This window comes from Aphelocoma coerulescens, chromosome 2 (genome assembly GCF_041296385.1).
Source record: "Aphelocoma coerulescens isolate FSJ_1873_10779 chromosome 2, UR_Acoe_1.0, whole genome shotgun sequence".
Lineage (NCBI taxonomy): Eukaryota > Metazoa > Chordata > Aves > Passeriformes > Corvidae > Aphelocoma > Aphelocoma coerulescens.
The window spans coordinates 16,752,772-16,767,719 of record NC_091015.1 but is presented as its reverse complement, the minus strand read 5'-3'; the positions used below and the strand labels follow the sequence as shown (position 1 = coordinate 16,767,719).

General features: G+C 38.9%; 1 protein-coding gene across 1 annotated transcript in view; it reads left to right on the top strand.

Annotated features, from left to right (window-relative positions):
* Positions 1 to 14,948, top strand: part of APBB1IP (amyloid beta precursor protein binding family B member 1 interacting protein) — a 66,720-nt gene that overhangs the window by 30,952 nt on the left and 20,820 nt on the right. Inside the window, exons 7-10 of the mRNA XM_069006584.1 lie at positions 1,925 to 2,046; positions 9,061 to 9,135; positions 10,263 to 10,406; positions 13,840 to 13,950. Coding sequence (XP_068862685.1) covers positions 1,925 to 2,046; positions 9,061 to 9,135; positions 10,263 to 10,406; positions 13,840 to 13,950 — 452 coding nt within the window. The remainder of the gene's footprint in view (positions 1 to 1,924; positions 2,047 to 9,060; positions 9,136 to 10,262; positions 10,407 to 13,839; positions 13,951 to 14,948) is intronic.

Here is a 14,948-nt window from a genome sequence, read left to right as displayed (position 1 = left end):
GTGCATGTTCTTTCTTCTGCTTCCAATGCACAGCAACATGTAGTTAATTTTGTTCAAAACCAGAAGAATGTGAGCTATTCTTTATTCTTGTCAGTATACTTCTTGGCTGTTCTAGATAGCTTTATTACTATGAGCACAAAGACAGAACTTTTCTGCACTTCATCTTTATGCCTGCTTTCAACATCAGAATTAAAGGGAATAAAATTACTTTTACTTTAAGAAGCAAATCTGAGCAGAAAATATTTCTTGCTGAACTGAAGGTCCAAGCTACTTTTTTGTCACAAGATCCTTGACAGGTTGTCTTACATATAATGTTATTTTGAAAGACTATCATTGCAAATAAAATAAACTACAATTTTAGATTAATTACATGTTAAATATCACTGATAGTCGCAGTAGTGAGATGGTGATGTAACACTGGGCTGTACATACCAACATATATTTTACAGTAAAGACTATTGTCTTAAAAAAGGCATCCAGATTTGACTTTTTTTAGGAAAAATAATTATTAAAAAGACCCTCCTGGGGATAATAAAATCACACCTTTCATACAAGAAAATCCTGGTGCAGCAAATGAGCAAACAAAAATATATGTGGCAAAAATTAGTGTTACTATCTGAGAGTTATTTGATGGCTATCTTGAGCTATAAGGTACTGTTCACACTTCAAAGCATTAACTGGGTTTTATACTGTGCTTTCTATTTCCAGTGCATTGCAGAAGTATCAGTTGCTAAATGAAGAATGTTTTGTTGGTGGTGTTAAAAGTTACCATGTACATGTGAACTGGTCCTGAAGCTAATCACATTCTGTGAACTTAGTTAATTCACAAAATATAGGTTGGATGGGATGTACTAAAACCTTGTCAAAAGTAACAAGTGTTGAAGAAAGCCTACAAAATGTATGCTCTGTTAACTCCTCTGATGCTCGGCCAATCTAGGCCATTAGAAGATGTGATCATCACAGACCACTGAAATGGGAGTACAGCTGTTTCCAGGAAACTGCCAAAATTGTACTGAAAATTGGAGCTGGGTGAATTCCCTATCCCAGTACTGAATTTGTGGAAGAGTGCAGGTTGGGACCCTCCAGAATGACCTGTCAAGTTATGCTGAATTCCTTTTCCTTTAAAGGAGGTTTTATGTTACTGTTCAGCTACTTTATATAGGTGAAACTAAAGAGGAAGAGATTGGAGTTACCTAATCTCACCATACCCTGTGGCTTTCCTGGGTGGAGGACTGGGCAGACCAGGAAGGGACAGAGCTGACATTAGGTCTCTCACATCCCTGGTAAGGTTTCTAACTACAGAGATGCTGGTTGAACCAGTATATCTTCACATCAATTCTCAGTCTGTCTTCATATTTTCTCTGTTTTACTATTTGTGCTTTTAAATACAATTGCTTGTATTTATTTTATGTTCAGTGCACAGAATTCTTCCTGCTGACAAAAAGCAAATTTTCACTGTAAAAGAAGTAAAGCAAAAAGACAAGGAAATACATTTTTACTTTTTTTTTTTCATTTCATTAGCCAAAGTGAATATATACCCTTTCTCCCTCCCCCCCATCTGCAATACTGCAAACATTAAAAAACCCAAAATCAGTCAAAAGCTGAAAGCCATGAAAAACATGGGTGTAACCATCTACTCCTGGTGGGTCACTGTTTCCATCCCTTGCAGTCTTCAAGCAACAGAGATGCAGGAGGAATCCGGGAGCATGGCACAGCTACATAAGGCATCTTCTGTAGCTGCTTTGCCCTTCCATGTGGCACGATTTCATGTGGGTTTTGCACCCATCTGTGCAGTGGAAAAGACTGCTGGACTGTCCAGCCCTGAGTGAACATCAGATAATGATTGCATTCTTACACAGGAATTTCTGCAGGCTCAGGAGAGGGGAGAAACAGCTTGAATGACTTATCTTCTCTGTCTCTCCAGAAAGGTTCTTTGAAGACCATGAAAATGTTGTTGAAGTGTTATCAGACTGGACTCGAGACACTGAGAATAAGATTCTGTTTTTGGAAAAAAGTCAAAAATATGCTTTATTTAAAAATCCCCAGGTAAGCTAACAAGGTATTTGGATAAGAGTCTAAACTTAGGTCATTTAGTCTGCGTGCTGCCTATTGCATTAATAATTTGCTTTCAGCTCTGTCAGTTCAGAATTAGAGAAAACAAAACTTGTATTTTCAACAAAAAATCCACCAGAATGTTGAATGCAAGGATGTGAAAATTGCTGTTTTGTATTTTTTTGCTGATACTATTTTAGAGTCCTGTCTGTAGAGGCAAAAACTGAAGCATGTAGTTCACCTCTAGTACAAGCTACTGCTTGGGCACAGCTCTTAGAACTGGGTGAGATGGCACGGCTATGAAAACCTGGCCTTTGTTATTACTACAGCTTCTCCACTATTCCTGCTGATGAATATCAACATTTTCTTGAAGGTCCAGTTTTTGCTGGTTGTACATGAAACTTCATAAAGAGTATACTGAGTACCACAGAGGATTTACTGGATTTTGTTTATACTAAGGAGAATTGGATGAATCGTAACTTTTGCACATTAGCTTTGTAAAGGAGGGTCTGCACACTGAATTGCATCAAATTATTTAGATAGGTGTATACACAAATGGTTTTATTTCTTGTGCTATGTGGTTGAACCTGTATGTACAAACATCGTAGAACATACAGTTGCTGGATTCTGGGGCACAAGATCTTTTCCCCATGTCAGCTGACTGTTAGCTCCCTGAGCATCTGGTTTGTTCCTAAGAGCCACAAGAAAAAAATGAGCAATTCAGCATTGCCGAAAAAAATGAGGCAAATATGTAATTTGGCAGCAAATCTCACCAAGCTGCTCATTAGGAAGTTGCTTTTTTATAGAATGAGCCAATGTTTCAAATAAAAACTGCGGAAAAGAAGTCTCCTTCATTGACATAAGTATCCACAGTCAGGAAAGGAAAACTTATCCAGCAGTGTACATGGATTAATGTTGATTTTTAGTATGAAACAGCAAAGCCAAGTTTGGAAATAAAACATGGTGGCTCAAAGTGTCCTTGTTTCTAGAGCACATAAACTTACCCAGCAGCAGAGGTTCGACTGCACATTTGATTTGTACACTGTAGTGTTGTTTGGGCAAGTGGCTTAGGGCAAGGCTCTGAACCTCAAACAGGAAGTAAAACTTCAATGAATATTCTGCTCTGATGAATATTGCATTTTGGTTGCAATGAAATTTAGAAACAAATGTTACCTAAACCAAAACCAAACCAGAGTGTAACTCTGTCCTCGTGTCTCAGCTGGATCTGGACATGTCTGCAGTCATTGAGCTTTAGGCCCTGTGTGATAAGCTCTAAAATGAACAGTCTAAGGAAACTGGATCAATTGTGACTATCACACTATTGAAATATTTTGCCAGTAATAAAGTCTGACCATCTGTCAGGCGTGGTACAACTCAAACATTGTGAACGGGGAGAACAGTACAGTCATATCAGCACTTTGTGGCAGAAAGTAATCAGTACTGTACAGAGCTCACACTTGATACTGAAACATGGTAAAATACATGATCTGCAGTGGATCTCTGAGAAGGTAAACCAAGCGGAAATGCTGAGTTGTGGGGGGGTATAGGGTGTATGATTACATAGCTAACTACTTATGGAAATTACGGTGTAACCAATGGGAAACTAAAATCTTGTGCTCTGAGACTATCCTCAGTATATTCAACCTCCTTCTAGCTCAATCAAGGCTGCCACGTAAAACTCATTTTGGGAGTACAGAAATTGCAGAATGCTTTCTTTGACACACCCAGTGGGGCTAATGCAGCAGCAGTTGAATTCCTTGTTGGTTTTATTTTGTGCTCATTCTGTTGGAAGCGTTTTGTGGAGACCTTACAGTTTTTTAACTTGCAGATATTTTTCTGGGGAAAAAAAGGAGGCAAATTCCAAAGGCGGCCAGGTGTCTACAGTTTGTTCTTTGACAAATTAGTGATACGTAATTTTCATTACAGAGATTTGACACAATTAAGTGCTTTAAAAAAATCTTAAAAAGATGGGCAAATGCCTTCCTAAAACAAGTGGACCTCTGGAGAAGGTCTGTGACCTGTGCCAGTGTTTATTGTTTCTTTCTGTGAACTAGTTATAGACCTGGTATAGATTAAACAACAATTAATTAAATATGTTTCATTTTCTAAGGGGGAATTGAGGTTCAGAAATGCAGGATTTATTCTCTATGTGCTGGCAGTATGATGCTCAGTTAATGCCAGTGGCTCTTTTTGAAGATTGTCATTCTTGTCATGCAGCACTTGGTAGTATTTTTCTACAGCTTTGTTTCTGAAATATTTTTAAAAGTGTTTGGAATACCTGTTAGAAAAAGCTTCAGCAAAATTCTCAGGTGTCCCCCTCACCATGAAGACAGGCACACTTTTGCCCTCTGCCCACTGTGGTGTAATAGACCCTGCAGGGAACTTGCAATAAGACTGTTCCATGAATGCCATCGGTGACTCATCTGCAGAGAGGGAGAATCACAAGTCTGTGACTAAAGAGTGAAACAAAAATACATACTGTTACATGGGCAAATAAAGAGAACCTTTATAACATTGGAAAGGTGACGCTTTGTCATATGATTGAGTGATGCTGGTTTTCTCCTGAAAGGAAAGGTCTTCAGGTCTCAACACTTCTTTTCAAAAAACTCAAAGAATAATTCTCAGCCAAAGGATACTCTAAAAGGAAGAAAAATGAAGGAAAATGGTTGTTTTTAAGGTGTAGCTGAATCTAAACTCCTTGCTGTAAATGCTGGTCATACTCTTAGAACACTGTATTTTACTTCTGTTTGCATGAACTTCAATTTCCTGTGTTTTTCTTTTGATAAAATCAAACAGTCAAGGCAATGCCACCTGCATGTGCGTGCATTTGTTTGTTTTATTGTTATTGGATGGTATTTATGAAAGTTATTGAAAGTCTGTGTAGTGAGTACTTTATGCTTTTGCTCCCTCATATGTAAGCCAAAAACCAGAGCTACACCTTCTAATGGAGAACCCATACACTGAATTGATATTTTATTTCCTCTGAAAAGCAAGAGTTCTCAACAGTGTCAGAAGGAAGTGGAGTAGGAATTTGTAATGTCTTTCATAACAAGACAGCTATAGCTATATATATATATATCTCATGCTTGGATATTTATATACTATCCACCAGGTGATACTTTTGTTTTTCACCAGCTTGGCCACATTAATGAATCAAGGTTTTCCTTTTGTCGCCACTGTTACCCAGTGATGAAAACATAAAAGGGTGTCAGGGAGCCTGGTTATTGAGTATACTGGCAAAAGTGCAAAGAAATAGAAGGGAGAAAAGGCAGGTGTTTTTCACTGTGCTCCCATTGTTTAGTAATCTTAATTTCTTTCTCCTTTTTGGGGTTTCAAAAGAGCTTTGCCTTTAGCTTCATGTATTTTTCACTTTCATGATCTTCAGAGCAATTATAGGTATCTTCTAACATTTTTAATGTGCAGTTTTCTAGGGGATGCACCATGGTATGAGTTGCAGATATGACTGTGTTCTGTTTTATTTTTTCTGCACAAACCCTGCTGCATTGAGTAGCAGTTGCAATGATCTGAAATGAGATGTGAGCTGGCCAGTTCTTGTCTCATATTTTTTGCCGGTTGAATGAGCATAAGCAGGCAGCCCATTGCTCAAAGAAGGTAGTCATGAGTATGAAGCAGCTGCCTTGTTTTATGCACACTGTCTGATCTGTGCTGTTGTGGATTTTTCAGATCTTCTGGAAAATCAGTTTCAAGAGCTTGAAAGCAAAAAAAACAACCTAAGTGTAAGAGGAAGCAGAGGGAGCATGCTGTCTTGGAGTGCCTGTTTTTTTGCTATGTACTGACAAGTATTTGCTGCTGCATTCCCACCTGGATGGGTCTGTGTATGGAAAAAAGTGAAAAGTGTGAGAGAGGTGCTATTTCTAAATGAAAATTCTCTTTTTGAATATAGAGAAATAAGCACCAATCAGAGAGTTTGATAGTGCAGTAGTTAAGGCTACTTTTTCTACCACGATCCAGGTTTGCTTTGCTTACATGCCAACATAGATGTTCTTGGAAACTACTGAAAACACTTTCTGTCTTCCACTGTTTGAGGGTTATACAGTGCAGAGAGATACAGCCTGATACTGCTTTTTAACCTGCCTTTCCACACAAAAGGAGATGGCTGTATCCCTAAGTGGAAAGATTGTATGCAAAAACTTGTCTTTTGAATATAAGAAACAGTTAATTCTCAAATCTATAGATATTTGTAGAAAACTGCGCTGTAGCTATGTCTTGTCCCATTAATGACCTGACATCCCAAACCAAACATGCATTTCCCAGTGGTGTCCTCAGAGAGGAAAGAGCTTGCCTTTTATCATGACCTCTGACTACTGGACTTGAAATGACCTCTTCTGGACACATGTGGTTTGCCTCCCCTAGGACGAATGCTTCTGATCAAAAATAGAAGACCACACAGTGATAAAACAAGTACAGTGTACAGTCTGTTCCCCAGGTTTTTGGCCACTGACAAATAATAAGTACCACATACTTCCAGATTTCAGAACAGAGACATAAAGGAAGTAATCAGTAATAAATGAAGTGTGTGTCGACAGGTGAAAGATGACAGTGTACATCTGTGTAACATTGGGTTAGGTGACAGAGCCCCGTTTTCCTAATGAAAAAGCTGTGGCATTAGAGATCCAGCATGGATATCCTTACAAGCTTTCTCTTTTTACTACTGATTGTGTCAGTACAGGGTGGTCTGGGCTTCTGCTAAATAAATGCCAGATGCCTGAATGTGAATCAGTTGTAATCAGAGGAGCTTTGTTTTCATATTATCAATCCACAGAAGGCTGACTGAGTCAGATGGATGCTCTCCCCACTGCTAGTGATGAGCCAAGCCTTGTTGAGACAGTGATAAGATGTACTTACCTTGATATATCTTCATTGTGTATTTTAGGGGTTGTATTATGTCTTTTAAATGATCTAGAGAAGAAGTCTTACAGCTTGCGTGTCCCTCTGCTTTCCAAATCCATCCCAGGGTCTGGAGGCCCAACCCAGCCTGACAGTGCCCTCTGAGGTTTCAGGGCTGCAATAATGCTGCCTGTCAAGAAGAGCTGTTGCATGTGCACAGAGCACTGGGCTGCAGCTGCTCAGAGCAGTATCTTTTTTTCAGAGGCATTGTCACTCAGATCTATGGTTCTGGACTGCGTAGGCAGGCATCGCTCTCTGGGTTGTACTGAGAGCACACTTTTAAGTGGGTTTTGTTTTGAGCTGATTTGGATTTTTTTCCACTCTGAATATTGTCTTTAGATTTAGCTGCAAAGCTGTGGTCCTTAGTGTTTGCTTACCTTCAGCTGTGGACTAAAAATATGTCCAGGCAGTCTGAAGCCAGCTGCATTTCCTAGGGTAACTGTCTATTGTATTGAACATTAAAGTTTCTCATACCACAGACATGGTATCAGCATAGGCCAAATTGCAGGTGTCTGCATTTCTGAACTCCCCTGCCTGACTTAATGTGAACTTTTAAGAAAGTGGTTTTTAAAGAACTGGTTTTGAGATCCAGACCTCTTCTGCTTCCTCTCCTGGTGCCCCTCCAAAAACGGTCTGCTCCGAGGCTTGCGTTCTGGCAGACAGCTGTTCACAGCACTGCTTGGAAAAGAAGATGTGGTTGTGTGGAAGAGCAGGGTTTCACTTCAGATAAATTGCATTGCTGTAAATGTGGTCTGCTGGCAGGGCAGATTTCCTGTGAGTTTCTTTCTTTGTTATACTATGGCAACAGTGTGTTCCTTCATTTACACACTTCTTACTTGTATTTTGGTAATGTTTGCATTTATGTTGCGGTTTAGGTGTTGAGGAGTTCTAGGCATGTAAATATGTTGTCATTTTCTCATAGTCTTGAGACATGAAAAAATAGAGATGAAAAGTCAGACAAACTGAAAAATTATAAATCATAAGAACTCTTGAGTGTTACCACTCTGGCCTCAAGGCCATGGATCCAAGTGCTGCTTGATGCAGCCGTCCTTGATCTCACTGCTTCCTTCACACCCAGCTGCCTTACAGTCTGCATGCAGCTGGCTCTGCTTGTCTGGTCCTGCTTGCTGTGAAGCAAAGCCACTGCACATGCTCCAGCACACAAGTCCTAGCATCCTTCCCACTTGTGAGAATTTGCACATATGTCCAAGTGCTGTCCTTCTGTCCCTGTGTACAATGTGGATGGATACAGACTGGTTATTGCTGTTTAACAGTGGGTGAACTTGTTTCTATGAGTGAGCATGTCCTTGAGGCACTGTGGTTCCTTGTTTGTGGGGCAAGCAGGCACCGGGTCCTCTGAGGGCAGCTGCAGCTTCACAGCCCTCTGGCACAGAAACAGAGGAGTGCAGGCTTTACTTTCAGTAGGCTGGAGCATGTGTGTCAAGATATATCATGGTGATAATTTCTTCAGATTTATTCTGGACTTTTGAACAGTTTCTTCACAGCATAAAAGTACTTTGAAGAGTGTGACGGGGTACAAAAGTAGAAACTTTGGATAAAGGCTTTGGCATATAAGCACTTTAGCTAAAAATTAAGAGCTGAGTTATATCCAGAGTCCAAGATATGTGGCAAGCAATTTACTAAATTGGGTTGTAGGGAAAATGCTTTCTAGCCTTTTGATACTGCATTGTATTCATTGTATATCAGCATGCAATCAATGTTAGATTCTCTACCTAATAAAACCTGTAACAATATAGGAAGCAGTGAAAATTGGAATGCTAAAACCCAAACCCATTGATCCAGACAAACAGCCAAAAACATAAGCCACAGGTTTTAATTTTTGGAGGCTGTATATACATGGGCAAAAATAATCTTGTATTACTTTTGAATTATATTCAGAATAAAGAATTAAAATTCATGAGCAGGCACGTGTGATTAAACTTTCCTGTAAGAAGAGTCCATAAGCATATGTCTCTTGCACCTGCTGACTGGGTACTCAGTATTGAAAGACTCAGTAACTATTGAGTGAGTTTGTAGCAATCTAGTTAATTGTATTGCTGGCTTTATAGTGAACATGAATTTTTTTTGTGTCTTTATCAGAATTTCTACCTGGCAAACAAAGGGAAGAAAGAAAGCAAAGAAATGAATGATAAAAACAAAGAGGCTTTGCTGGAGGTAAGCCAACTTACTAGGCTGATGATGCAAATGTCACCAAAACTCTGCCACCATTTGCATCTGCTCTGCAACAACAGCATTTAGTTCTTTGTGGGAAATAGTGTAACAACAGGAGTTCTGTGATCACTGGTGTCTTTGTATCTCGGGTTTAATATGTCAGCTTTCTTCTGCATCTGCTGCTCCTCATTAAAAATGCAGATTGTTCACTCTTAGGCCAGCCCTTGGGACTTTTTATTGTTAGTAAGGTTGATGAGTACCGAACAATTATCTTTAGGTTAGAAGTGGATTTACTTCTCAACTTATTAGCTGTACTACAACAGAAAAAGACCCATTCACTTTTCCAGAAAGTCTGTTTAATCTCTTGCCTTTCCTGCTCAAGTATTGCTTCAGATATATGCTTGAAAGAGAAAAATCCAGAGCTATTTGAAAGAAAAGATTACCACAGTTCTCCAGTCAAGCAGTTTGACAAAAGTTCACAAAGGAAATGCTTTTCTCAGGTGACTGAGGACTCACATTTCAAAATTAGTGCATCTCATGAAGGCACCAAATGTTAACCAGCAGAAATTGTGGTGAATTCTGAATGAAAACATTAAGTGATAAGTGGGTTGGCATTAAAAATTACCCAACAGTGGGTCCTCCAAGCAAGCAATTAGTATATCTGATTAAACAGTGTTTTAAATGCTAGCATGTATTTCAAAGTGAAGGCAGAGACTGAGCTGTTTTTAGAGCTCTGAGAAGTCTCTAAAGAGCCTCTCTACCAAAGTATTTCTCTACAGAACCTATAAATACTGCAATAGAGAAGAAACACAACAGTACCAGCCACTCTGTCCTATAGCCTTCACTGAGCACATCTATGTCTAGTTAAAAGTCTTTTTAGGTTTTTGCTTGACCCTAAAAGGTGGAGGTTTTGCAACCCTTCTTTATCAGTGTGAGCACCAACATTAGCTTGGAAAAGTTTCCTTTGCCTGTCTAAGGTGTTCATCTCCCTAGTAACTGCATTCCCTATGTTCATATGTTCACTGTCACAAGAAATGTCTTTCTTTTTCAAGGGAGCATTTTTCTGCTATGTATTGATAGGATTGTGCTTAAATGGATTTATTTTGTGCATTATTATTCTTGTTGCACAGGAAAGCTTCTGTGGGACATCTGTCATTGTGCCAGAGCTTGAAGGGGCCCTTTATTTAAAAGAAGATGGAAAAAAGTCCTGGAAGAGGCGTTATTTTCTTCTACGAGCTTCTGGAATTTATTATGTACCCAAAGGAAAAACCAAGGTCAGGAAGTCAGATAATCCTTTTAGCAATAAAACAATTCATGGAGGTGAAAGTGTAGAACTCCCAAGGTGACATTTGAAGAGCACAGTCTGGTGCATCTGACAGGGTTGAGATTTCCATGGTTCAACTTTGACTGCACCAGTTGTGCAAATACTAGAGTGTAGTCACTGAATCCTGTCACATTTCTCTCCTTTTGATTTCTAGGGACAGATAAAAGCATTAATAAAATAGCGCTCCTCCGGAAAGCAGGAGGGTAAAGAAAAACAGCATTGTGCCTGTCAGCTGGTGGTGTGCTGCCAAAATGCTTCACTGTTACATGAGTTCCCTGTGAAAGTATGCCTAAAAAAGTTGTCAAGTAAACTAATTTCTTGTCGCAAAAAAGGTAGAATGTTACTTTGCTTTATACTGACTTTCTGCACCAGTAACCAGCATATGAAATGCTGTACTTTTTTAATACAGTGATCTGTACCTAGAGAATGTGTTGTGCCTTTTATGACTTTTTAAGACGCCCTTTGTGTAGGAAGAAGTGAGACAGAAGCATCTACCTGGCTGAATCAAATCCCCTGACATTTAGTATTACAAGATATTTATAAGAGTCTGAATTGCCAGTGCTGGATGTATTGCACATAAGGGCAGCTGGCTTTTCATTTCCACAGTGATGAGGTAGAATGGTGGATTCTGGGACTGGTGGTTATTTTTTTTGTGTTCTGAAAACCATTTCTGTTACCATTTGCAGCTGTGATAATGCTTCGTATTTAGAAATGCTGCTGCTGCTGTTGAGCTTTACTGTTGTGCTTTGTAACTTAAATCTTCTGGTATTTCCTGACTAAATTACAAAGGAAAAAAAAATTTGTCTTGCAAAGGAATGTTGTGCTGCTGCTCCAGTGACCTGTGTTTATAATCAAACGACAGTGAAATACAGATCACCTTGCTGCTTTCACAGCAATTTATTTTGACTTTACCTGACCCTGAGATAATGGCTTTCATGCCTCAAATCAGGTTGTACACACAACATCCTATCAATTAGGATCTAGAATGCAATTTAGAAGGCACTTAAGGTGGAAAAAGTATAAGAACAGTCAAATGGCAAGTCCATCTTTGACATTTCCTTGTAGCACGCCTCCAACATTGACCAGTAAGTACAGTGCCAAAGCAAGGTAAGCATGTCCTGATAGTTACTCAGCCTTTTTTCATCATCCAGTGATACCTTTTTCCGTGACCTTTCATCATAGTGCAAATGAGGAAAGTGCTTTCTTTTTTCAAGTGATAGGCTGTAAACATAGGCTCAGATGGAGCCACATAGTCCCCTTCCTAAACAGCTGTTTAATACTTTACTACATGTTTGTCATTACAGCCTGTGTAACAGCTTATGTACCACCCTGCCTATAACTGAGCCATTTTTAGGAACTGTGTGAGTGCTTTAAAATCACTATATTACCACCATGAATCTAGTTCTGTAGGAGATAGTCACAACTCTTTAAAATGGTAGCACAGTCAACTGTTTGCTCCTGTATCTGCAACAGCCTTCAGCAAAAGGATGCCTATGTCCATGCTTTAGCCATTCCAGAGAAAGTCAAGTCTCTTATCTCAAATCTGTGCTTAATGGGGATCTAAGTGATTACTGCACTCTGTATTGGAACAGCTGAGGATCAGGTACATGTGTCTTTTGTGGAGACAGTAATCTCTGGGACATGAGCAGGATGCATTGAGAGTGTTAAACATCTTAAAGCACTGCAGTAGAATTCAGTAGAGCTCTTCAGTTAAAACCCTTAAATTACGAGAGTTCATCCCTTGTCTCAGGGTGGGATGAAAAGTGCACGTGCACCTTGCACATCTTTCAGTTGTGGATAGAGTCATTCCTTCTTTGAGGTACAGAAACAAACAGTTGGCAGACAACAGTGTCTTCAGCTGCTGCAGCTGTTTTAAAATTTATCATATGTATTTGTGTTTTCACCTATTACAAGAAAGTGAAGTCTGGCATGCCTTTGGCACTTTGTGCTGGCTGTAAAATACATAGCAAAGGTGAAAATACAAGGGCACGTTCAGATTATTTTACACACATGCTTGTGGTGTTTTCTGTTGTTTCAGGGTGATTTGTTAACAAACCAGCAGCAGTCAGCACTGCTGTCTTAATTTCTTTCTTCAGCATTGCTCTACTTACATCCCATTCAAAAACGTGCTGTTAATGGACAGGGTCACTAAACAAAAGCATCAGAATTACAGATAATTTAAAAAATCTATTTCTGTTAATTGTGTTGCTTTGTCACGTTAACATTGCTGTCATGTTGACATTGCACAAATACTCGTGATAAACACCTTTGTCCCTTGCATAAAAATCTGTTCTTAGAAGATAATAACAACTGCATTCCTATTGGTCTTAATCACTATTGCCTGGTTCCTAAATGAAAAGAGCAACTCATTAAACTGCATGGATTTGAGCACATTTAGGAACTTTAAAATGTTTAAAAAACCAAGGTCCACACACTCACTGACATAATCTCTGGCATCATCAGCCGCACTGGAGACAGAGAGAGAGAGAGAAGCTGCCTACATCCAGTAGGAAGTGTTTCCCCACAAATCTTACTTGCAAACTCAATATGTAAATAAAGCCAACTCAAGGGTATATTGTAATGAAAATATCATTAAGAACAAGAACAGCGGACAAAAACCATCATATGCATATTATATCATACCCCCATATCATATTATACCCCATTCTTAGGGGTAGAGGGGGCTTGTGGTTTGTTGTTTTCTTTTTCCTTTTTTCCCCCACGATTTCCTGATTTCTCAGTTTAGCCAGCAGTGACCATGTGAAATGGCTACTTTTGCATTTCCACTCAAAAGATTGCAAAAGTTACTGTATGCAGAATTCTTAACTGAGAAACACACCAGCAACAGAAACCTTGTTACTTTAGCAATATATTGTGAACAAGCAAATATGATAAACAGAAATGGAATGATGCCAGGAAATTTGAGAAAATTCAGAGCAAAACAGATTAAATATGCTTATTTCCTGATGAGTGTTTGTTTGTTACATGTACGAAAGAAAAACAACCTCTGAAAGCAGTCTAAGAAAAATCTTCTTTCTCCACTCAGAGTTTTTAGGGTGTGGTTTCCTACTATGGTGTTCTCTTTGGTCATATTAGACAAAAGCTAACATCTCCACACAAAGCAATGAAGCACAGCAAAACCAGAACAACAGCAAAACATTGAACTCTGTTATAGATTATTCATAATATGTACTGACCCCCTTCCAATTTTTATTTTAAGAAAGCAGACACTTAAAATTAATCTTTGTTTTTTCAGTCAGCTTCCTGGGAGTTACAGAAATAAAAATCCTTGGCCTTCATGTACTTGAAAAAGGTCATATTAATGAGTTTCACATCAAAATTCAATTTGTTCTAACAATGATGGGCTTGGTTTTCGTTTGTAGACATCACGGGATCTGGCATGCTTCCTTCAGTTCGAGAACGTGAATGTGTATTATGGTTATCAACACAAAGTGAAATATAAGGCACCTACAGATCACTGCTTTGTCTTAAAGGTAATGTGCAAGAAAAATAACTTCTGCAAATGTCACACAGTTTCTTTTATATGTAAACATGTTTAAGTTTGAAGCTCCAAGGATTCTGATGAGGTAGAATAACTCCTGTAAAATCATGTTTAATTTCTTCTTTGTTTTATTGATATCAGCAACATACATTTAGAACCTTAATTTTACTGCTGATAGTCCTATGATATATGTCTACCATGCATCTATAAAGTTGTCTTCAAAACAGGGTTGAATATGTTCAGGTGACTGGACATGATTGGGCAGATGACACCCAGGGCGGATAATGAGAAATCTGGCAGTCCCTAATTTTGATGTTATGACCACTATGGATTATACTCTAAAAAGCATGTCTACTTTTTTTGTGGTGTAGTCATACCTGTTGAGGGGTTTGTTGAACTGAGATGCAAAATGATGCAGGAATAGGCATCTCATTTGTCATATTTTATTACACTGCTGTTTCTGGCAGGAAGGCAAAATACATTGCTCATCCACTCATGAAAATCAGTGCTTGCTCTTGAATAAGTATCTCATTGCTGCCTCTCCAGGTAATAGCACTGCAAATAGGCTGGGAATCCTGCATTCCTCTTAGGAAAGGAAAAGAAGCCCATGCTTTTTACCTAGTTCGGATAGCAGAAATGAAGGTTTGAAGTTGCAGTAATTTGGCCTTGCTTGCTATCTGTTGTATCAGTGTGTACAAGACAGAAGATAATCTTGGTGCTGCTTTTCTTTTTAAAGGCGTGCAGTGAAAACAAAGTATTAGAAAACACTGTCTCTTGCCATCTCAGAAAAAAGTACAGGAAACATTCACATCAGAGGTCACTTATAGTGCCACATTTCTGGCTGTAGTTGCACACTTAAAGCACTTTTTTATTCAGTTCCAAAATGTCTGCTAGCCTGATTTACATATGGCCAAGAAGAAGTGGTTTATAGACACAGATTTATTTTCTGGAACAGATGTATCTAATTAACACAGATGAATAGTTTTATTA